Source organism: Heterodontus francisci, chromosome 27 (assembly GCF_036365525.1).
Source record: "Heterodontus francisci isolate sHetFra1 chromosome 27, sHetFra1.hap1, whole genome shotgun sequence".
NCBI classification, from domain to species: domain Eukaryota; kingdom Metazoa; phylum Chordata; class Chondrichthyes; order Heterodontiformes; family Heterodontidae; genus Heterodontus; species Heterodontus francisci.
In genome coordinates this window covers 13,851,637-13,874,386 of record NC_090397.1, presented here as the reverse complement: position 1 = coordinate 13,874,386, position 22,750 = coordinate 13,851,637, and the positions used below count along the sequence as shown (strand labels likewise).

General features: G+C 44.6%; 1 protein-coding gene across 2 annotated transcripts in view; it reads right to left on the bottom strand.

Moving 5' to 3' along the window:
- Positions 1-1,176: 1,176 nt before the first annotated feature.
- The window catches only part of bcat1 (branched chain amino-acid transaminase 1, cytosolic), a 72,539-nt gene continuing 50,965 nt past the window's right edge, over positions 1,177-22,750 (bottom strand). The window contains exons 8-11 of one of the 2 annotated variants that reach the window (XM_068058884.1): positions 18,266-18,351; positions 17,645-17,785; positions 12,313-12,387; positions 1,177-3,595 (exon numbers count right to left, since the gene is read on the bottom strand). In XM_068058884.1, coding sequence (XP_067914985.1) covers positions 3,563-3,595; positions 12,313-12,387; positions 17,645-17,785; positions 18,266-18,351 — 335 coding nt within the window. In that variant the 3' untranslated portion in view covers positions 1,177-3,562. The remainder of the gene's footprint in view (positions 3,596-12,312; positions 12,388-17,644; positions 17,786-18,265; positions 18,352-22,750) is intronic. The other variant, XM_068058883.1, reaches the window with a different exon arrangement.

Sequence of the window (22,750 nt, the reverse complement as noted above, 5' to 3'; positions counted from 1 at the left end):
AACCGACCCCACTTACCTGTCCCAGGGTCTTCTCCTCTTTCTACTCTGCAGGGTCTCCTGCAGTACCGGCAGTGGCTACCGCCCCTGTTGGTGCTGCCGGTACTGCAGAGTTGCCGGCCTTCCGATTGGCTGGTAGCTCTGTAGGTGGGAGCTTGTCCCTTAAATGGACGGCGTCCCCGAAAGCGGGCAGTTAGTTGCCTGCCCTCCATGAAATAGCATTGGGGATCTGACCGAGGGCCAAGGTGGGGTCTCCGTCCGCCTTCTGGCCTGCCACTGGGACCCCCATCGCCAAAATAAAATCCAGCCCCTAACTCCTCTTAGAGAAAAAAGTGCATCACATTCATCCAAAATTCTGTTTCAGCAATTTGTGATTTTGGAAGAATGTGATTGTAAAACTAGACTGGTTCTTAGAAAGCAAGGAAAAAAATATCATTCATTGTGTTGAAGCCAATTAAGGTCTGTGCACACAAATTACCCTAAACTACACTGTGTGAGCACACTGCTTTTTGTTCTGCACTGCTGCGAACACGCAGTGATTGGAAAAAGACTTGCATTTATGTGGCTGTTTTCACAACCTCAGGATGTCCCAAAGTGCTTTACAGCCAATGAAGTACTTTTGAAGTGTCGTCACTGTTGTAGTGTGCGAAATGTGGCAGCCAATTTGTGCACAGGAAGCTCTCACAAACAGCTATGTAATAATGATCAGATCATCTGTTTTCATGTTGCTGGTTGAGGAGCAAATGTTGGTCAGGACAACGGGCAGAGCTCCTTGCTCTGCTTCGAAATAGTACCATGGGATCTTTATCGTCCACCTGACAGGGCAGGCGAGGCCTTAGTTAAACGTCTCAACCAAACAAATGCACCTCCAACAGTGCAGCACTCCCTCAATACTGCACTGGAGTGTCAGCCTAGATTATGTGCTCAAGTGTCCAGAGTGGGAATTGAACCCACAACCTTCTGACACTCATACAGTCACAATTCATTGACCCTTAAACAAAAAGGGATTGTCACACACCTGTGTATCTATTAATGATGTATATCTACAGGTGGTGAAAGTGTTTCATTTGTTGCCGTTCCTTCCTTTTCGGAAACCAGAATTGATTTGTAATGACACCACTTCCTCGAAACAAATTATTCACTCTAAACAGTGAAGGCAGCACAAAGGAAAAAGGAAGATCCCACAACAAAACTTTTTATTGAGCACGCTATCTTCTACGGTCATGTATATAATCAATAATACAACTCGCACAACAGCATTACACTATTAAACACAGTGTGAAATATTTGTGCTATACAATTAGAAGGCAGAAACTGCAAAGGTCACTGCCTGCACCATGATTTGTTAGATGTGGGCGCAGGTCCCCGACAAGGATTCCTCTAAATTGTTTTTGTTGTGCATGGCCTGTTTATTTCAAAGTACAGTACCTTTACATTTTTAGGGGCCTGGTATCTTAAAGGGGATAGCTTGTGAGCAGTCATGCATTACCTTCACTATTGCTGCACAGCCGAGGGAACAATTGTCTCCGATAATGAAGAAAGACAGAGGAAAGAGCTTGCACTCATATAGCATCCTCAGGGCATCACAGCTAATGAAGAGCTTCTTGAACTGTAGTCACTGATGAAATGTGGGAAATGCAGCAGTCAATCTGTCCCCAGCAAGACCCCACAAACAGCAATGAAATAAATGAGCATACCATCTGCTTTAGTGATGTCGGTTGAGGGATTCATGTTATCCTGGACACCGGGAAGAACTCCCCTGCTCTTCTTTGCAATAGTGCCCTGAGATCTTTTACCACCTCAGACGGGGCTTAGCATCTCATCTGAAAGATGGCACCTCCAACAGTGCAGCACTACCTCAGTAACTCTGTGATTTTGGGCCCTGGGCCCGCATCACAAAAGCTTGAGACTGGCAGCTGAGCTTTGCAATTCCTTCCTATACACACACACACATATAAATATGTCTATACAGTGCATAGTGAATAACCCTGTGATCTTCTGGGCAAAATTAAAGCTTCCTGCTCACATGACAGTGTATCCCATCAATATTTCAATCTTGAAAGCTTGAAATGTTCTTCAGCGAGTTACATGGCTGCATCAATGGTGCCCAGAGTAGCCAGGACCCACACCAGCTAACCTGAAGGTATAAAGGTTATGACTTAATTTGCATTATAGGGTTAAACCAAGTGTAGTGGTTACAGTACTGGACAGCAATCCTGAGGCCACAATTTCAAATTCCAACACAGCATGGTGAAACTGAATTCAATAAAACCCTGTCGGCTGGCAGTGAGAAATAACATGACCACGGGAAGGTGCTGGATTGAAGTACAAGCCCAACTGGCTCACGCAAATCCTTCAGGAAAGGGAAGCAAGGAACAGGAGGAGGCCTTTCATCCCCTTAAACCTGTTCTGCCATTCAGTTAGATCATGGCTGATCTGTATCTCAACTCCATTTGCCCGCCTTGGTTCCATATCCCCTTAATATTCTAACCTGATAAAAATCTATTGACCTGCCATCCCAACCCAATTGAGTTTATGTGTGACTCCAATCCCACAAGGTGTGGTTAATCTACCACAATTTTTCCAGGGTAACAAAGAATAGGGAATAAATACAGTCTTGAGTGTCACTGACACTCCAAGAACAGATATGGAAGAATTAATTTATATTTTACCTTTTAAAACTCAAGTACACAGTATATATTATACCTATATATAGTAATAAGGTATCAGGAGTATATTAAAGACTGTTTTACAAATTAGGGAACAATGTCATCTGAGCCACTGAGGTTGGCTTACAGCCTTGTAATTGACTTGTAGGAATCTATTATTTGGCATTTTCAACAGTTACAATTCTAGTTTTGGATCACTGCTTGTGTGTCACTATTACTGATACAATATGATACAAAGGCATTTAGGATTCTACGAGCATAAAATATAATGTGATGCTGACCCCGATTCCAGACATTAATCTATTTTTTTTTTGGTTGGGAAAATTATCTCCCATTTTGTACGGTTCACTAGCTTAACAGCAGCTCATCAATGACGGCTCATGTACAAATTCCTTTTTACTCAGTCGCTAACTGCATGTGAAGCACGCTGAACCAACGGGCCCTGACATCCTGGCCGTAGGGTATTCTAGTTGTATGTCAAAGGCGATGAAATGCCTGTAACTCACAAGTCAATATCACAGAGTTGCTACAAAACCAGACAGAACTGTGAATAGGACAATGCTGAAGCTCGTTGACAAAATTGAATTAGAACCTGTGAGGAGGCAGTTTTCGCCAGTGGCTCTGCCTGCCACTATATTGCTGGTTTGGCATAGGTCCTCTATTGAGCACAAGGTAGTACAGTACACACCATTACAATTCACGTTTATATTACAAAATGTTCTGTGCTTTATTCTGATGCAGGCAGCAGTCACGAACCTTCATAAGATGTTCACAGCTACTGGACTGCAGTTTGTGCTATTTTGACACTCAGTTTTCGCTCTGTTGTTCAGTACTTCACTTGGTCTGCTTTCAATGATGCTCCAACTTTCAGATCACCAGGCAGGTCCAGTCACTTGCTATTCTCCCGTACTGTCAAAGATATTTGAATCCTATTAGCATACGGCACAAATCAAACTGAGCACATGTATCAAGTTCATGTATTGCCAAAAGAAGGAAACACATTACAATTATCTGAACATTACCTCTCCATGATTCTTTTATGTGTTATAAGCATTTATTTTCCTATCTTGTGGTAATAACCTTAAATTACCCCTCTCTAGCTTTTAAATATTGTTTTCCAAAGTGTACATAATCTCTTGCATCTCATTGTACTAGCATGACGGTCTTGTACAATGGTTGTCACCTAATCCAGGCTGACGTCTCAGTGCAGCGCTGAGGGAGTGCTGCACCACTGGAGGTGCCATCTTTCGGATGAGACATTAAACCGAGGGGTCGTCTCCCCTCGCAGGTGGGTGCAAAAGATCCCACGGCACCATTTAAAGGAGACCAGAGGAATTCTCACCAGTGTCCTGGCCAATGTTTCACGCTCAACCAACAACACTTAATATAGTCATTTATTTCATTGCTGTTTGTAGGAGCTTGCTGCGTCCAATGTCTGCCAGGCTTCCTACATTACAACTGCGACTATACTTCAAAAAGTATTTCCTTGGCTGTAAAGCACTTTGGGACCTCTTGAGATCACGAAACATGTTATTTAAATGCAAGTAAAAGAACAAAATAACTTGGAAACCACTACAATATGCTGCTATAGCTACATAATGTGTTACTTTAATGTGGAGGGGGCGTGCGGTCTGTCCCCGGCAATGGCGTCAGCAGCCTTTGCGCAGGCGCTGACGCCATTTTTAAAGGACTTCGAGCCCTTCCATTTCATTTAAATTTTTAAAGGTAAATGCAATAAAAAAAAATTTAGATCCATTTAAATTGTCCCTCTCCCACCCTCCCCCCACCAAAATCCATAAAATTAATTACTTGCCCTCTCCCCCCCCAAAATACGTCCCCTGCCCACCTGACCTCCCCCCCCCGACCCCGCAAATTCGTAAACTGTGCATTGTAACCCTTCCCACCATGCCCTACACCAATCAGATGCGTTTGATCCCCCACCTCACACTGAAAAACTTACCTGCTACCCCCCCTCCCCACCAGTGCTCCGGCTCGGAACTCCAGACGGGACCCGAAGGCCCGGGAGTGCCAGCCACCGGCAGCAATATCGCTCTGGTGATGGAGGGCGGGAGCGGGTAGGTAATATGTTCCTTTATTTCAATTAATTAACATATTCAAATTTGGCTCCCATCACCGAGCGGCAGGAGGGCTGCCACGAGGTCTCACCACCGCCAGCAATATCGAACCTGGCCTTCCCGGCGTTGACGCCTCACGGCAGACCTCTGCCCGAGGCATTTTCCACCCCCCGCCACGACCCCTGACATCGGGGGTTCTGTAAAATTTAGCCCTGTTTCTCTCTCCACAGATGCTGCCTGACCTGCTGAGTTCCAGCATTTTGTCCTTTTATTACATGGGGTCCTTGTCTTTATTAATACAAGAGGGTACAATAGCATGGTAGTTAGGTTAAACTTTAATAAAACACAGGACAGGCCTCAGCCGGAGTATTGTGTTCAAAACTGGGCACCACTTTAAGAATGATGTTAAGTCCCTGGAGAGGTTTCTGAAGGGATTTACTAGAATGGTACCAGGCACAAAAGACTTCAGTTATGTGTGAGATTGGAGAAGCTAGGGATGTTCTCCTGAGACCAGAGAAAATTAGGCAGAGATTTGGTAGAGGTGTACAATATTATGAATGGTTTTGATAGAGTAAATAAAGAGGAACTGTTTCCAGTGGCAGAAAGTTTAGTAACCAGAGGACACAGATTAAAATGGTTGGCAAAAGAAGCTGAGGTGACAAGAGGAATCTTTTTTTTACACAGTGAAATGTTGTTAGTTGGATTGCACTGCCTGGGAGGGCGGTGGAACAGATTCAATAGTAACTTTCAAAAGGGAACTGGATAAATACTTGAAGGGAAAGAAATTAGCAATGCTATGGGGAAAGAGAGAGGGGTGTGGGATTGTTGAATAGCTCTTTCAAAGAGCTAGCATGGGCACAATGGGCTAAATGGCCTCCAGTGCTATATCATTCTAAGATTAATCTGAGCCAGGGCTACTTTTGGTTGCCTAAGGAGGTCAGAGAGCACTTTTCCAGATTTCCAGCATTTTTGGACTATATTTCATCTCTGCTAAGGTCCTTCGGCTAAGCCAGCCCTGGAGCTCGGACCCTCTCCCTGTCGGGCATTCTGCCAAAAATGTTTCAGGTGGCGCCATTCTCTCTGAAATAATAATCGACCAGCATTTTTGTAAACTGTGCACTGTAACCCTTCCCAACATTCCCTACACCAATCAGATGAGTTTGATGCCACTCCCCCACCACCCGCACTGAAAAGCTTACCTGCTCCCCCTTCCCCACCAATGACGGGATCTGAAGGCGCAGGAGTGCCAGCCACCAGCACCAATATCGCTCCGGTAATGGAGGGCGGGAGCGAGAAGGTAATATTTCAATTAATTAACATATTCAAATTTGGCTCCCATCACCAAGTGGCGGGGGGAGGGGCTGCCACGAGGTAACGCTGCCACCGGCAATATTGGGCCTGGTCTTCCCAGAGCGAGGCCCTAAATTTGTGCCTTTTCTTTTCTCCTCTATAGTTTTTCATATTGTGCTTTGTAGCTCGGTGATAGGTTATTGGGGAAGCTCCTTCTCTCAGGTACTATTCTGTCATTAGAGTAATACCCATCTTGTCGCCTAGTTGAATCAAGGTCCTGACACATCCAATGATCAAAAAATACAAGAAAAATCAATAATCAATGCTGCTATTAACAAGGGTCTTGATCTGTTTCAAACTGTTGCCTTTGCAATAACGACAGTGAATGCAGTCGCTAAATACTTGTAAAACAGCTCTTGTTTTGTTCAATAGTGTTATCTGATGTTGCACTTGTACAGGGAGTGATTGTCACGATTTTGGCTGCCTCAAGGACCTCACTGTACAACGATGTGAAACACATGTGCAGAGCAGAATGTCTGTTTGCAAAGTGTCCCTTTCTCCGGTCACAGAAAATCACTCAATAGATTTTGAAATCAGATTTCCTTGGCCCAATATGCAGCATTTTTCCCAGCAGATACTGCCATCAAATTAGGCTCTTTTCTGTTCAGGACAGTAGGATTTAAATAATCTTTCTGTAAGGCAAGTTTAGAAAAACCCCACAAATATATCATTGATTGCATATGAATGTTCTCTCCAACAAAACCCAGTATTGCCAACAGTCCTCTGACACATGCCTAATGACATTGTTGCTCCGATGGATATTTCTTTGTTTTTTTTATTTGCTTGTGGGAGGTGGGCATTGCTGGCTAGGCCAGCATTTATTGCCCATCCCTAATTGCCCTTGAATTGAATGGCTTGCTAGGCCATTTTAGAGGGCATTTAAGAGTCAACCACATTGCTGTGGGTCTGGAGTCACATGTAGGCCAGACCAGGTAAGGATGACAGATTTCCTTCTCTGAAGGACATTAGTGAACCAGAGGGGTTTTTACAACAATCGACAATAGTTTTGTGGTCACCATTAGACTAGCTTTTTATTCCAGATTTATTAATTGAATGCAAATTTCACCATCTGCTGTGGTGGGAATCAAACCCATGTCCCTAGAGCATTGCCTGGGCTATGAATGACTAGTCCAGTGACATTTCCACTATGCCACCACCTCCCTAATCTGTTGCAACACTTCTCCTGATCTTGATGCGGATCTTTGCCCGCTGGGAACACAAGTCCCAGGGAATTTAGGTGACAGCTCTGCCAGTTCTGGGTGTAATAGAAATGGTGGGGAGCGTGCCTCTGATTTCCCCAGTATGTGTTCCAGATGGGCAGCAAGGTTTTCACAAGATGGGTCTTTCAGGAATAGATGGACTGAGAGAAATTTTGAACCAAGGTGAACGCAGTGTGAAGATTTTGTGAAAGTCTGCGACCTGATTAATGATCCTGGATTGGGTCATTCACTGGAAAAAAAAGTTTCAACACCCAATACTGGATTAATAATTCTAAAAAAAAATTCAGCATAGTAGACATTATGGGCCAAATGGTCTCCTTTAGTGCTGTACTATTCTATGCGCTGAATCATCACCTTTGGGGCGGCACAGTGGCGCAGTGGTTAGCACCGCAGCCTCACAGCTCCAGCGACCTGGGTTCAATTCTGGGTACTGCCTGTGTGGAGTTTGCAAGTTCTCCCTGTGTCTGCGTGGGTTTCCACAGGGTGCTCCGGTTTCCTCCCACATGCCAAAGACTTGCAGGTTGATAGGTAAATTGGCCATTAGCAATTGCCCCTAGTATAGGTAGGTGGTAGGGAAATATAGGGACAGGTGGGGATGTGGTAGGAATATGGAATTAGTGTAGGATTAGTATAAATGGGTGGTTGATGGTCGGCACAGACTCGGTGGGCCGAAGGGCCTGTTTCAGTGCTGTATCTCTATACTAAACTAAAACTAAACTAAATAGGTGGGGCGGGGGGGGGGTTAAAGTCTGAAAAATCTGTTTCCCGACCCAAACCCCGCCCATTTCTAGCTGTAATTGAGGTCAGAAAATGGGTGGGCGACCAACTTGATCCAAGGAGGCAGGTTGGACTTTTAAATATGATCGATGGGTCTCATCGTCATTCAGGTTTTTAGTTTTAACTGTTGTTGGCCAGGGTTCTGAGTGCTGGGTAACCTGGAAGCGTCATGGAGGTGAGTACTTGCTGGATTCAGGAGGTGAGTGCCTTTACACCTACCTCCTGGATCCAGGTGTCTGCCTGAGAAGCCTCTGTGTTTGAGCACCCCCACCACCTGCCAAAACCAGGCTCCTGATCCACCGCCCCACCCCAAAATCCTATCTCCCCACCCCCCCGCCCAAGGCAGCTCACTCAGCCCCACGCCCTCCCCTAAATCAGCTCCCCTCCCCCCACGATCAATACCAGACCACACCCCTCCCCCAACCCTAGAGTGGACTTACCTGCTGCTGCCTTCACTGACCAGCTCCCCACCCATCTGGAGGCCCAGCATTCAAGCAAGCTGGCCTCCCAGCAGGGGACCGATCCCCAGGCACACGCTGTGAAGTTAAAGCTCATGACTTTCTGACCAACCGACTGCATGCAGGTCAGGTAAGTAAAAATCCCTCCCATAATATAATATGAAGCATTTCAGCGGAAACTAGATAAGCACAAGAGGGAGAAAGGAATAGAAGGATAGGCTGTAAGGGTTGGATGAAGTAGGGTGGGAGCATTAATATAGGCAAAGACCAGTTGTGGCAAATGGCCTGTTTCTGTGCTGTAAATTCTATGTCAAATATGTAATACATCAATGCTCCCTTCTAGGGAGTCCGAATTTGATTTTTTTTTAGGCTTTTATCTCTTTTTAATTCTTAATTTCACCCTTAGAACAGACTTTTTCTAATGCTACAATAAGATAAATAAAATACCTATTGTCATTGTCTGTTTAAAAGAGCAGGTCAGAGGCTAGGAATCCTACGGCGAGTAACTCACCTCTTGACTCCCCAAAGCCTGTCCACCATCTACAAGGCACAAGTCAGGAGTGTGATGGAATACTCTCCACTTGCCTGGATGGGTGCAGCTCCAACAACACTCAAGAAGCTCGACACCATCCAGGACAAAGCAGCCCGCTTGATTGGCACCCCATCTACAAACATTCACTCCCTCCACCACCGACGCACAGTGGCAGCAGCGTGTACCATCTACAAGGTGCACTGCAGCAAAACAGCAAGGCTCCTTAGACAGCACCTTCCAGACCCACGACCTTTACCATCTAGAAGGACAAGGGCAGCAAATGCATGGGAACACCACCACCTGCAGTTTCCCCTCCAAGTCACACACCATCCTGACTTGGAACTATATCGCCGTTCCCTCACTGTCGCTGGGTCAAAATTCTTCCTAACAGCACTGTGGCTGTACCTACCTCACATGGACTGCAGCAGTTCAAGAAGGCAGCTCACCACCATCTTCTGAAGGGCAATAAGGGATGGGCAATAAATGCTGGCCCAGCTAGTGATGCCCACATCCCATGAATGAATTAAAAAAAATTCAAGCTTGCTCTTTCTAACATTCTTTACCAACAACTACTTGCATTTATATAGCACCTTTCATGTGGTAAAACGCCCCAAGGTGCTCCATGGGAGTATTATCAGATGCAATTTAACACTGAGCCAATGAGGGAAATAGTAGAACACAGAGGTAGGTATTAAAGAGGCTCTTAAAAGAGCAGAGAGCGGGACAGAGTATTAGGGTGGAAGTTCCAGAGCTTGCAGCCTAGACAACTGGATGCACAGGAGTTCACCCCTTGATTCATGGCCCCCTTGATTCCAGACTCTCTTGATCTTTGGCCCCTTGAACTGCGACCTCCTCGATCCTTGCCCCTTTGATCCCTACCACCACGATCTCTGTCCCTCTCCAATCACGGCCTCCACAAGTTCTGGACCCCCAGCACCAATGCCTGGCCCTAATTCACCCCATGGCCCAGACTATTAACCTCTTTTCTGAGCCCTGGCCCCAATTCCTGACCAGGGCCAGTTCCACCGCGACACGAGTGGCAGTCCGACCTTGCAGTGCTCTTCATTAGTTGGGTCTCATCACCCCACCTGTTACATTATAATGAGACTCGAGGCCCAATATCTGGGGAGCCTCAGGCCTCCCCATTCAAGTGCAGGGCATTTATCAGTGCCACCACCACCAACACCCCCCACCCCACCCAAAAATGGGCAGGTCCAGATTTCTCAGCCCAGGTATCCAGATATACACTCACACCACTGCTGCCCTATTTGGCCATGTAATTACTGAATAATTCTCCAATCTTCACCCTGTAGGGACTTTGTAACAATGACATGTCTTTGAGGACAAATACAATCACATCATAGAATGATACAGCACAGAAAGAGGCTATTCGTGCCATCGTATCTGTGCCGACTCTTTGAGTTATTCAATTAGCCCTGCAAATTTTTCCCTTTGAAATAAGTATCCATATCTGTTTTAAAAGTTATTATGAAATCTGTTTCTACCAGCCTTTCAAGGTCCAGATCACAACATCTCACTGGATAAAGAAAACTCTCCTTATTTTCCCTCTGGTTCTTTTGCCAGTCATTAAATCTGTGTCCTCTGGTTACTGATGCTTCTGCCCTGGAAACAGTTTCTCTTCCTTTACTCTATCTAAACCATTCATTATTTTGAACACCTCTATCAAATCTCCCTTTAATCCCCCCTACTCTACCTTTTCTCTAGTTTCTGCAGTCTCTCTACATAACTGAAGTCTCTCATCCCTGGTACCATTCTAGTAAAACGTTCTCTTCATCCTCTCTAAGGCTCTGACATCCTTCCTAAAGTGTGGTTCCCAGAATTAGCCACATACTCCAGTTGGGGACTAACTGGTGTTTTATAAAGGGTTAGCATAATTTCCTTGCTTTTGTACTTTAGGCCTCTATTTATAAAAGCAAATATCCCATACACCTTCAAAGATTCGTGTCCTTACACCCCAAGGTCTCTCTGTACCTCCACCCCTTTAAAATTGTACCATTTAGTTTATATTGCCTCTCCTCATTCTTCCTACCAAAATGCATCACTCCAAAAATCTCTGCGTTAAATTTCATTTCCATGTGTCTGCCCATTTCACCAGTCTGTGCCCGCCTGAAGTCTGTTAATATCCTCCAGACTGTTGACTACATTTTCAACTTTTGTGTTATCTGCAAACTTTGAAATTCTGCCTGTTTATCCAAGTCCAGGTCATTAACATAAATCAGAAACAGCAGTAGTTCCACACTGTTGAATCATGCCAGTTAACTAAACTATCTGAGGGCCTATGGACTTTGCATGCTGGGGATGACAATGCTCTAGGATGGCTGGAATTACAGGCAGTGTCTGCAGCCGCTAACTAGATAATTAGATAAACAGTGATTTTTAACTCATTTAAGTTAGCCCTTTATAAGGTACGTTGTGGCATTATATACAGTGGTCAAAGTGGACTAGCAACCTCAATGGTCCTGAGTTCAGAATCCCAATTGGGCAAGCTGTCAAATCAAGTTCAAAGTGGGCTGGCATCAGATAGACATGAGCATGAAAGTAGCTGGATCGTAAAAATCTGGTTCTCGGCTTACCTTCCTGGAGGGGAAATAGCCACCCCGAGCTGGTCTGGCCTAAATGTGACTCCAGTCCCACACTATGCCAATGACTCTTAATTCCCTCAAGGCAACTAGAGATGGGCAAAAATGCTGGCTTGCCAGCATCGCACATATAGGAACAGGAGTAGGCCATTCAGCCCCTTGAGCCTGCTCTGCCATTCTACTGGCTGATCACTGTCTCAACTCCATTTACCCTGCCTTTGCAAAAGTGCGTTGATTTCAAGTGACTCTTTTGGGGGGAGAGTTTCAGATTTCCACTCCGATGCCCCCAGTTCTGGATTCCCCCAACAAAGGAAATAGTTTCTCTATGTCCCTCTATGTCCACCCTATTGAGTCCTTTTATCTTTTTAAATACCATAATTAGATCACCCATCTAAACTCAATACAATACAATACAAACATCCCAGGGACAAATGAAGTACACATTCATTGTCTGGATGCTTCCTTCTTGAGTACCCCATATTTTTGCAGTGATAGAAATCATGGAGCAACTGCATTAAGCCCAACCTCCAGTTATCCCTTCCTTATTCAGTGATCCTCTGATGTTTTATCGTCAAACTAGTGGCATTAGTGTCATGGCCATCATGTAACCTGGGAAGTGACAGTACACACTCACTTGCATGTCGGTAAGGTTTTCAAGGAGCTGTGTTGCTAATTTCGGTCCATTTTCCATGGTTGGAATATGCAGATTCTGGAAAAATAAAGAGACAGAAAATTGTAAAACTGTAACACCGCCCCCACTACTTACACAATCCGTGCTTATCCTAGACACCGAAACTGAACAAATGGCACGAACCATTGCCATTACCACAGGTGTCAGTTACAAAGGTGCTGGTTAATCTGTATTAAGCATGTCAGCTATTTGGTGCATGTCACGCCAACTTGCTTTGTTGAATGATCATTTTCTTTAATCCACTGACTGGAGATCTGAATTTATATTTTTTCGAAGAAATTTTGAAAAGAACAGGTTAAAAAAAAGACTTTGCTAACAGCTTAGGATGGCCACCTAATTTGTAACACTGTATTCTAAATTGCAAGGCCTGTGAGGGAGACGAAATATCTGCTCTTTCCCCAGCAAGAACCAAGACCTGGGAACTTTCAGGGAACTGGAACCATAGAACCATAGAAAAATTACGGCACAGAAGGAGGCCCTTCAGCCTGCCGTGTCCGTGCCGGCCGAACAAATTAGCCGCTATCTAAACCCGCTTTCCAGAGCATGGTCCAAAGCCTTGCAGGTTACAGCACTTCAGCTGCATGTCCAGGTACCTTTTAAAAGAATTGAGGGTTTCTGCCTCCACCACCATTCCTGGCAGTGAATTCCAGACACCCACCACCCTCTGGGTAAAAAGGTTTTTCCTCATGTCCCCTCTAATCCTTCTACCAATCACCTTAAATCTGTGCCCCCAGTAATTGACCTCTCTGCTAGGGGAAACAGGTCCTTCCTGTCTACTCTATCTAGGCCCTTCATAATTCTGTACACATCAATTAAGTCACCCCTCAGCCTCCTCTGTTCTAGGGAAAACACCCCTAACCTATCCAAACTTTCCTCATAGCTGCAACTTTCAAGCCCGGGCAACATTCTTGTAAATCTCCTCTGTCCTCTCTCCAGAGTAATTACGTCCTTCCTGTAACTTGGTGACCAGAACTGTACGCAATACTCCAGCTGTGGCCTAACCAGCGTTTTATACAGTTCCAGCATCACATCCCTGCTTTTGTATTCTATACCTCAGCCAATAAAGGAACCATTCCATATGCCTTTTTCACCACTCTATCTACCTGTTCTGCCACCTTCAGGGACCTGTGGACATGCACTCCAAGGTCTCTCACTTCTTCTACCCCTCTCAATATCCTCCCGTTTATTGTGTATTCCCTTGCTTTATTTGCCCTCCCCAAATACATTACCTGACACTTCTCTGGATTGAATTCCATTTGCCACTTTCCCGCCACTCAACCAAACCATTGATATCATTCTGGAGTCTACAGCTATCCTCTTCACTATCAACAACTACACGATCAATTTTTGTGTGATCAGCAAATTTTGCAATCACACCTCCCACATTTAAGTCCAAATCATTAATATATACCACAAACAACAAAGGACCCTGTTCTTTTTAGTAAGAGAGAAATACTGCTATGTTTGAACCACTGAGTGATTGTCATGTGACAAGCCCCTCCCCATCTGTAGATTTTAAGCTTGTGTCTTTCTGCAGCACAAAAGAGAAGCTTCTGGACACATGCAGACCTTGGTGGGGTTCTTTCTCTCTCACTCCATTCAGTTTGAAAGCTTTCAAATCCTGCCTGTTGACTGACCATCTTTGCACACCCCGGCTACAATCAGAAACCCCATTGGAGGAAATCATCCACATTGCTATCTCCGAGAGACTCAGCAAACCAGTCATCTAACTCTTCAAACGAAAAGCCTCAAGACCACTGATTCAGCTAGAGGCCAGCCAAGTTACTAAACGTCACAGACTGTATACCCCTTTTTTCTATGGACTCTGACTCAGCCAATCTACCTTTCCCTACTCTGTTACCTATTTGTGTGTGTAAATCTTAGTGTGTGTGTAAGCTGGCGCGTAGTTTATTATTTTCATCAGTTTGGTTTAGGTACAATAAAGTTAACCTCTTTGTTAAACTCAAGAGAACCTGTCCGATTGGTTCTTGTTATGATCATGACAAGTAAGTAATCAAACACCTACTGAATTGGCGGTACATCCACTTTAAGAAAGAACTAATCCTGTTGTGTTCAAACAAGGAGAGGGAAAAGAGGGAAGCCGTTCGACCCCTCCTCACTTGACCGTAACAGTGCGGTTCAGCATTTACTGGTTCAGAAGCGCCATTGAGTCCAGGCAGAGCCAGGTCTTTCAGGAACTTTGATCATCTGGTCGCAACTACACAAAGTACAGACTTCAGGACAGCTTTCAGAGTTATTTCATTGCATAACCTCTTATCATTTTACCACCCACTGCATATAGTAGCCAAATGGCATTAGCATGAATACTCCTGCTATACGCGGAGGGCGACTGTAGTCAAAAAAGCCTCTCTGAGCTCTGGGGGGCATTGTGTTTCTGGATAGCCTGGAGCTTTGGGCCACTGTGGGGATTGTAAAGCAATCAGCAGCTTCATTTCACCTTCTTTGGAGGGCAGCACTTTACAGACATGAAGGGGGTAAATTTCTGTGGGAAGGGGAGGGGTACCCCCAATCTTCTGCATCAGACACAGAAACACAGAACAGACACAGAAAGCTGCTGCAGATCATTCGTCAACATTATGACAGACGGTGGGGGTGAGATGGGGACACCATTGTAGATATTCAGCCCATATCAGACTTTTGTCAATGAAGCAATGAAGTTGGTCAGATGGATGTACAGGCAAAGGTGGGGGGGCGGTGAAGGGGGGAAAAACAGTTGTCACTGTATGGAAGCAATCAATTCCTGGGCTGGTTGCCGGGGGTGATCACGTCAAGTCTGCAGCAGCTAACCAAACAAAATACATGCATAGAAAAAGTATTGCTTTTCCATCCCGCCTTATCGCATTTCTCAGAAACACCTCTAAAGAATGAATCGTGGTGAATGTGTAAGCGAGAGATGCTGCCATTTTGTGGCCGAGCACTCTGTGCAGCGCTCTGTATGGGAGATGCAATGGGAGGAAGTGATGGCACAGAAGCCTCTTCTGCTACAGCATCTCCTGAGGGCAGGATGTGCTGGGCAGATGTTTCCGTTTCTTCACGATTCCCTGTCCATCTGTTCTAGTGGATGAACATCTTGAGTTGCCGAGCAATAGAAAACAGCCACTGTTGTCTGAGCTTGAGCATTTTTTATTAAAAAGAATAACTTTTCAGGGCAACCAATTCTGGGCCTTATGTCCACACAGAATAAGATTTATAAAAGAATCTCAGGCAAAGGAAGAGTCCCTCATCTCTCATTTGCATCAAATGGCAATGCCTGTGTAGACTATGAGCAAACACAGGGCACTCAAGAAGGAAAACCAGTTGCTTTGTCCCACGGCAGCATTTACACTGTGCTCAGACAGTGCAAAAACATACAACATAATTTTTATTACATATTACACAGGCCATTCGGCCCAACTGGTCTATGCTAGTGTTTATGTTTCACACATGCTGCCTTCCAGTTTAATTACCTCTTCCCACTCTGAGCCCATGACCCTCTGTTCCCTTCTCTCTCATGTTTGCATCAAAGCTCCCCTTAAATGCATCAGTGTGATCTGCTTCGGTCACTTCATCTGGCATCTTTGAACTTTGTACTATCTATATCCCTCTCTGTAATTATCTTAAATCTTATTCCATTATGAGCAGCACTCCCTCAACATTCTTCCACATTTACCTCTCTTATTTGCTCTGGTTCATTTCCCATTGCCAAGTCTACCCTCCCCTGTTGGATTTCTTCCACATTGGATCAGAAAGAAATCTTATACACATTATAACAACTCCATCCCCTTTTTCCCCTTACACTGCCTCTCCCTGCCAGGTTAGTTAAATTAAATTAATAATCACTTGGGCAAATGTAGGATCATTAAGAAAAGCCAGCACAGATTTGTTAAGGGAAAATCGTGTTTAACTAACTTGTTGAGTGCTTGATGAGGTAAGAGAGAGGGTTGATGAGAGTAATGTTGTTGATGTGGTGTACATGGACTTTCAAAAGGCTTTTGATAAAGTGCCACGTAACTTGTGAGCAAAGTTATAGCTCATGGATTAAAAGGGACAGTAGCAACATGGATACAAAATTGGCTAAGTGACAGGAAACAGAGAGTAATGGTTAATGGATGTTTTTTGGACTGGCGGCAAGTTTGTAGTGGAGTTCCCCAGGGGCTGGTGTCGGTACCCTTGTTCTTCCTGATATATATTCATGACCTAGACCTTGGTGTACAGGGCAACAATTTCAAAATTTGCAGATGATACGAAACTTGGAAGCATTGTGAACAGTGAGGAAGATCGTGCAGAACTTAAAAAGAACATAGACAAGTTGGCGGAATGGGCAAACAAGTGGCCAATGAAATTTAATGCAAAGAAGTGTGTAGTAATTCATTCTGGTAGGAAGAACGCGGAAAGACAATACAAAATAAAGGGTACAATTCTAAAGTGGGTGCAGGAGCAGAGGGACCTGGGTGTATATGTGCATAAGTCATTGAAGGTGGCAGGACAGGTTGAGAGAGCAGTCAATAAAGCATACAGTATCCTGGCTTTATTAATAGGGGCATAGAGTACAAAAGCAACAAAGTTATGTTAAACTTGTATAGAACTCTGATTTGGCCTCAACTGGAGTATTGCGTCCAATTCTGGGCGCCACACTTTAGGAAAGATGTGAAGACATTAGAGAGAGTACAGAAAAGATTCATGAGGATGCTTCCAGGGATGAGGAACTTCAATAATGTAAATAGATTGGAGAAGTTGAGACTGTTTTCCTTGGAATAGAGAAGGTTGAGAGGTGATTTGATAGAGGTATTCACAATCATGAGGGGTCTGGACAGAGTAGATAGAGAGAGAAACTGTTCCCATTGGTGGAAGGATGGAGAACAAGAGGACACAGATTTAAGGTAATTGGCAAAAGAAGCAAAGGTGACATGAGGAAAAACTTATTCACATAGCAAGTGGTTAGGATCTGGAATGCACTGCCAGAGAGTGTGGTGGAGGCAGGTTCAATCGAGGGAGTTGGATTGTTACCTGATAAGGAAGAATGTGCAGGGCTACGGGGAGAAGGCGGGGGAATGGCACGAGGTAAATTGCTCCTTCTGAGAGCCAGCACAGACACGATGGGCCGAATGGCCTCCTTCTGTGTTGTAACGATTCCGTGATTCGGTGATTTGGGAGTAGATAAAATCTCCTGAGCTGTACTTTCATATGGTATGTATGCTGCGGTTAAGACATCTGTCAAACTTGAGCTGAAGGTATCTCGTCATTTTGCATATAATTAGATGTTTCGCGTTCTCACCTCGCCCTTGTACAAGATTCGTCCTACTGGGCACACGATACAAGCAGTTCCTGAACCAAATATCTCCTTGACCTGGTTTTTCTTCAGTGCATTGAGAAGCTCGCTCATCGTGACAGAACGCTCTTCAACCTTGAATTGATTCTTTTTTTTCAAAAAAAACCATGAAACCAATTAGACCCCATTCACCCATTTTCACATTATTAATTAAAGATAAAATTAGTATTAAATATTTTTGTAATCACTAATGTAACACTGGTAGTCTGACACACATTGACAAGTTTGAATGGTTTATAATGAGATATCCGAAGCGCATTTTAAAAACAACCGAGACCTACCTAAGTTTCATTAAATATTTACTCAACAAAAGTGCACTATATGAATAAACATGTCAGATTAAGATGACTGCTCAGTCAGAAATAATAGCCATTGATTCCCTGTTAAATAAAACACTGTTGAGATTGAGATTCTGATGTGAGTTGCATGAATATTTTATACTCATATCAAATTAAACAGAGATTAGTAGACTACTAATTTGATGCTACATTAGGAGCAACTAATTAGCTGTTAGGGTTAGGTTAATATGTCACTTGAACGCAGTAAAGTTAAGTAATATTTACTGACCCACTTGCGTGCAAGATCCAGAATGCTTTGCCTTACTACGCCAGGTAAGATGATGCCATCTAGTGGTGGTGTAACAAGCTCTTCCTCTAAAAGAGAACAGATTGTACTTAGCAAATGTACAGCAGGAGGACGAATACACCGATTCAAGACCTGCTCAGATATTCAGTCGCAGGCAATGTCAGCTCAAGAATTCTGCACGTACTCTTGCAGCTTTCTGAAGTGCATCTTTTATCACCGCAGGTTTCTTGTGTTTTCCTGCACGTACTAGTCCATTTCACAGAATTGTGCAGCACAGGAGAGGCTGTTTGGCCCCTCTTACCTTTGCTGGCTGTTTAAAAGAGTTAGCCAATTAGTTCTACTCCCCTGCTCTTTGCCCTTGGCTCTGCAAATGTCTTCTTTTCAAGTATATATTCAATTCCCTTTCAAAAGTCAGTACTGAATCCGCTTCCACCACCCTTTCAGTCAGTGAATTCCAGATCATAACAACTCACTGTGTTAAAAAAACTTCTCCTCCTCACCACTTTGGTTCTTTTGTCAATTATCCTAACTTCTCATGATGTTTAAAGCTGCCCTGATAAAATAAGCCCGTTTTTGCTGCCAGTTCCTGTTCTCGGCAAGAATATTCTGAGACATTTCAATACGCATAAGCCTTAGGATTTGAGATCAAGTCAAATACAAGCCCAGTAACGGAACTACTGCAGTCCCTCCTTCCTCTCCTTCCACGTGTTAAACAATTCTTCCATTATTTTTTTCTCCCGCTACTCAGATTATCACACAACAATATTCAACACAAAGAAACCAAAAGGGTACTGGATGTTCATTGCAACAGAAGAATATACTGCATGAATTATTAAGCTGGCAACGTAACGATTTCTGACCATTGGGGAGAGTTGCATTGTGCCCTCGCTCAAGCAGGCAGGGATGTACCCTGCTCCCAGGCCTGTTGATGTCACTCTTTGTCCAGCTGCTAAGAGGTTCAGAAGAATGGCCAGACGTGACTCACCCTTTGATTATTTTTCCTTCTCTCCCCGTGAGGAAGCCTCCAGCATCAGCTCAGTACCTATCAAAGGACACTGTCAAACCAGAAACTCATTATAGCTTAGGAAGCGTCAGCCTTGGTTCACAGTTGTATCCTCTGAGTCAGAAGGGTCAGGGTTCAAGCCCCACTCCAGAGACCTGAGCACATAATCTAAGCTGATGCTCTCAGTGCAGTACTGTCGGAAGTGACTTCTTTTGGGTGAGGCGTTAAAGTGAGGCCCTGTCGGGGCAATCATGTGGTCATAAAAGATACCATGGCACCATTCAGAGAAAAGCAGGGGAAATCTCTGTGTTGCCCTAGCCAATATTTATCCCTGAACCAACATCATAAACAGATTATCAGGTCATTATCTCATTGCTGCTTGTGGGAGCTTGCTGTGCACAAACTGGCTGTTGTGTTTCCTACATTACAACAGTGACTGGACTTCAAAACAACTTCATTATCTGTAAAGTGCTTTGAGAAGGCCTGAGGCCATGAAAGACACTGTATAAATATACATTGTTTTTTTATTTCTTATTCGAAATTATCGTTTGTGTCAAGTTTTATGCCACCAGCAATTTGGCAAAGGCAGCAGCCAGCTTGAGCAGACACGGTTCCCAGGTTACGGATGGTCCTGGAACAGTAGCGACTGCTAATACACTAAAATCACTTGTGACATTTATACTAAGGGTTGAGAATGGATAGCTAAGCAGGAGAACTTGCCTGCCACTGTTCCTGTACCACAGTGTGAATGTGATGCATTCATCTCACCCAGATGGAACAGGTGCCAGGGAGAAAACATTGGCTGAAAGGTTAGTGGAAACAGATTCAAAAATAACTTTGTAAAAGGAATTGGATCTCTACTTAAAAAAGAAAAACATTGGAGGACTATGCGGAAAGGACAGGGGGAGTGAAATTAATTGGACTGCTCTTTCAGAGGGCCAGCACAGGCACAATGGGCTAAATGGCCTTCTTCTGTGCTGTAAGATTCTATGATGCTATGAAAAGCTGCAAAGGGGAAGCTGGAGTTGCAGTTAAAATCAAGACTGATGTTATACTATAGATAGCCTGGCTGTGAAGGACAGGACAGGAACCTAATATTGATATACTTGTACAGCGGGATTTTGTGCAGTTGGCAGGGCTCCCGGTGCCAGGCCGAAAAGGAGTGGGGGAACCCCCGCCTTGGCGTTTACGAGCCCCTCTCCACCCCACCCCACCACCCCCCACGCAATCCTCCCTTGTTCCAGAAGTGAAGTTTCCGGCGCCAGGATCTCCATCCCTTTAAAGACAGGGATCCCGCCTCCAAGAGCTGCCAGCCAATCACAGGGCTGGCAGCTTAGCTGTATCAGCAGCGCCACTGGGAGAAGTGGCCACTGCCAGTACTGCAGAGGCCTTAGACCCAGGCCCAATGCCGGAACCCCAGACCTCAGACAAATGAGGTGGAGTCGCCAGGGCCAGTCTGGAAGGCCCTGCCGAGGGCGGGGTTAAGGGGTGGGCATGAAGTCCAGGGGAAGGGGGGTCCACGGAGGTGCAGTTTTGCTGGTGGGGGTCCTCCGTGGGACATAGATTGCCCACAGAGGAGGGATGCCCCTAAGACTGCAGGGACTGCATCTCTTATTACTGGGCGCCCTCCCCATGTGGCGGAGGCACCCCCGGCCGCTGGTTAAATCAGCAGCTGGGGGGGGTGGGGGGGGATTGGGGGGGGGTGGGGGGTGGTAGCGGCCCGTGGCTGGTAGTGGCTGTTAATAGGTCACTTAAGGGCCTCAACTGGCCTTTGGGCAAGAAGGCCGTGGTCAGCATATCCCACCCCTGGCATAATCCCTCCGCCCCCCCGCCGCAATACAATGGGCCTCCCCGCCTCTGACCATGTCTCAGGGGGGCGCATAAGATCCAGCCCATAAGCTTTTATTTTCAAAGACATGAATTACATACATGCACCTCCAAATCCAACATCCAGTTTCAGTCTGCTTATATATATATGAGCTCAAGTGAATCCCCAGTTAATGCCCACAACCTGAATATAGCTAAATACTTGGTTAATATACAATTAAAACTGACATTTCTGTTCCACCCTCCATATTTCTTGCCTATACTCAGTGTTCCAGTAACACTGGATTTGGCAAAGGAAGAGGATCAAGGAGAGCAGGAAGGGGCTGTCCCATGAAGTGAACTGACATATGAGGTATTGCATCAAATTAGGCTGCTCCACCATGCAGCAGGTTTCCCATAGCAGGCAGAGAAAGGACCCCAAGAAGCACTGACGGAACTGTATATTTCTCCTTCACATGCAGATCTTCGTAACATGTGACATCCATATGGCACTATCAGTGATCATCGCAGTCAGTCTGACACACACTTTCCTTTAGTGTTGGTTTTGGGGACATCTGCAGTGTTAGTCAGTTTGATAGACTGATCAATTGGGCTAAAAAAAACATAGGAACAGGAGGAGGCCGTTCAGCCCCTTGAGCCTGTTCTGCCATTCAATCAGATCATGCCTGACCTTTGCTCCATATCCCTTGATACTCTTACACAACAAAAATCTATCAATCTCAGTCTTGAAAGCTGCAAAGGTCCCAGAATCCACAGCCTTTTGGGTTGAGAGAGTTCCAGATTTGTGTGAAAAATGTTTCCTAATTTCGCTCCTTAAGCCACCTGGCTTTAATTTTAAGATTATGTCCCCTTGTTATTGTTTCGCCTCACCAGAGGAAATAGATTCTCCATATCGACCCTATCAAATCCTTTAACATTTAAACTGTGACGACTGGTCAGTGAGTTAGGAGTTCAAGGGCACACATTTTACATCCTCACCAAATCAATGAGAGGGAGAGGTTAGGAAATTAGGAGAATTTGTTTCTAACACATGGAGGGTTGTTGGGACATGGACAAACAGTAGCGGAAGCAGAATCCACGAAAAGTTTTTAAAATGAAATGGATAAATATTTGGAAAAGAGAAACATTAATTGGGTATAGGGAAGAGGAATGGGACCAAATGGAGATGTCTTTAAGCAGGCCAACATTAATACGATGGGCCAAATGGTCTCCTTGTGTGTTGTAAAATTCTACAGCTCTATGAATGCAACAAGCAGTGTGAAAGCATCTTGAAAGCAGTCATTATAATTATCTGTCAGTGTTGTTACCCAGCTACATTCTTCACTGTGAAATACTGTCAATGATTTATCCCATCATAACACACAAGGAAAATTATAGCATTAGGATTTAAAAGTGACAATAGTTTCCCTCAATTTCTTTTGAAATAAACTTTCAGCACATGGTCGACATGTCATCTCTCTGCTATCAGCTGAGAAAACACAGTCAAGGTGACAATCTTGATGCGTGATCCAGCCGTCTTGTGGCAATTGGTTTAAAAAGAATAACTTGCATTTATATAACATTTTAACATAGTATAACATCCCAAGGCACTTAACACGAGTGTTGGCACACAAAATATGACACCGAGCCACATAAGG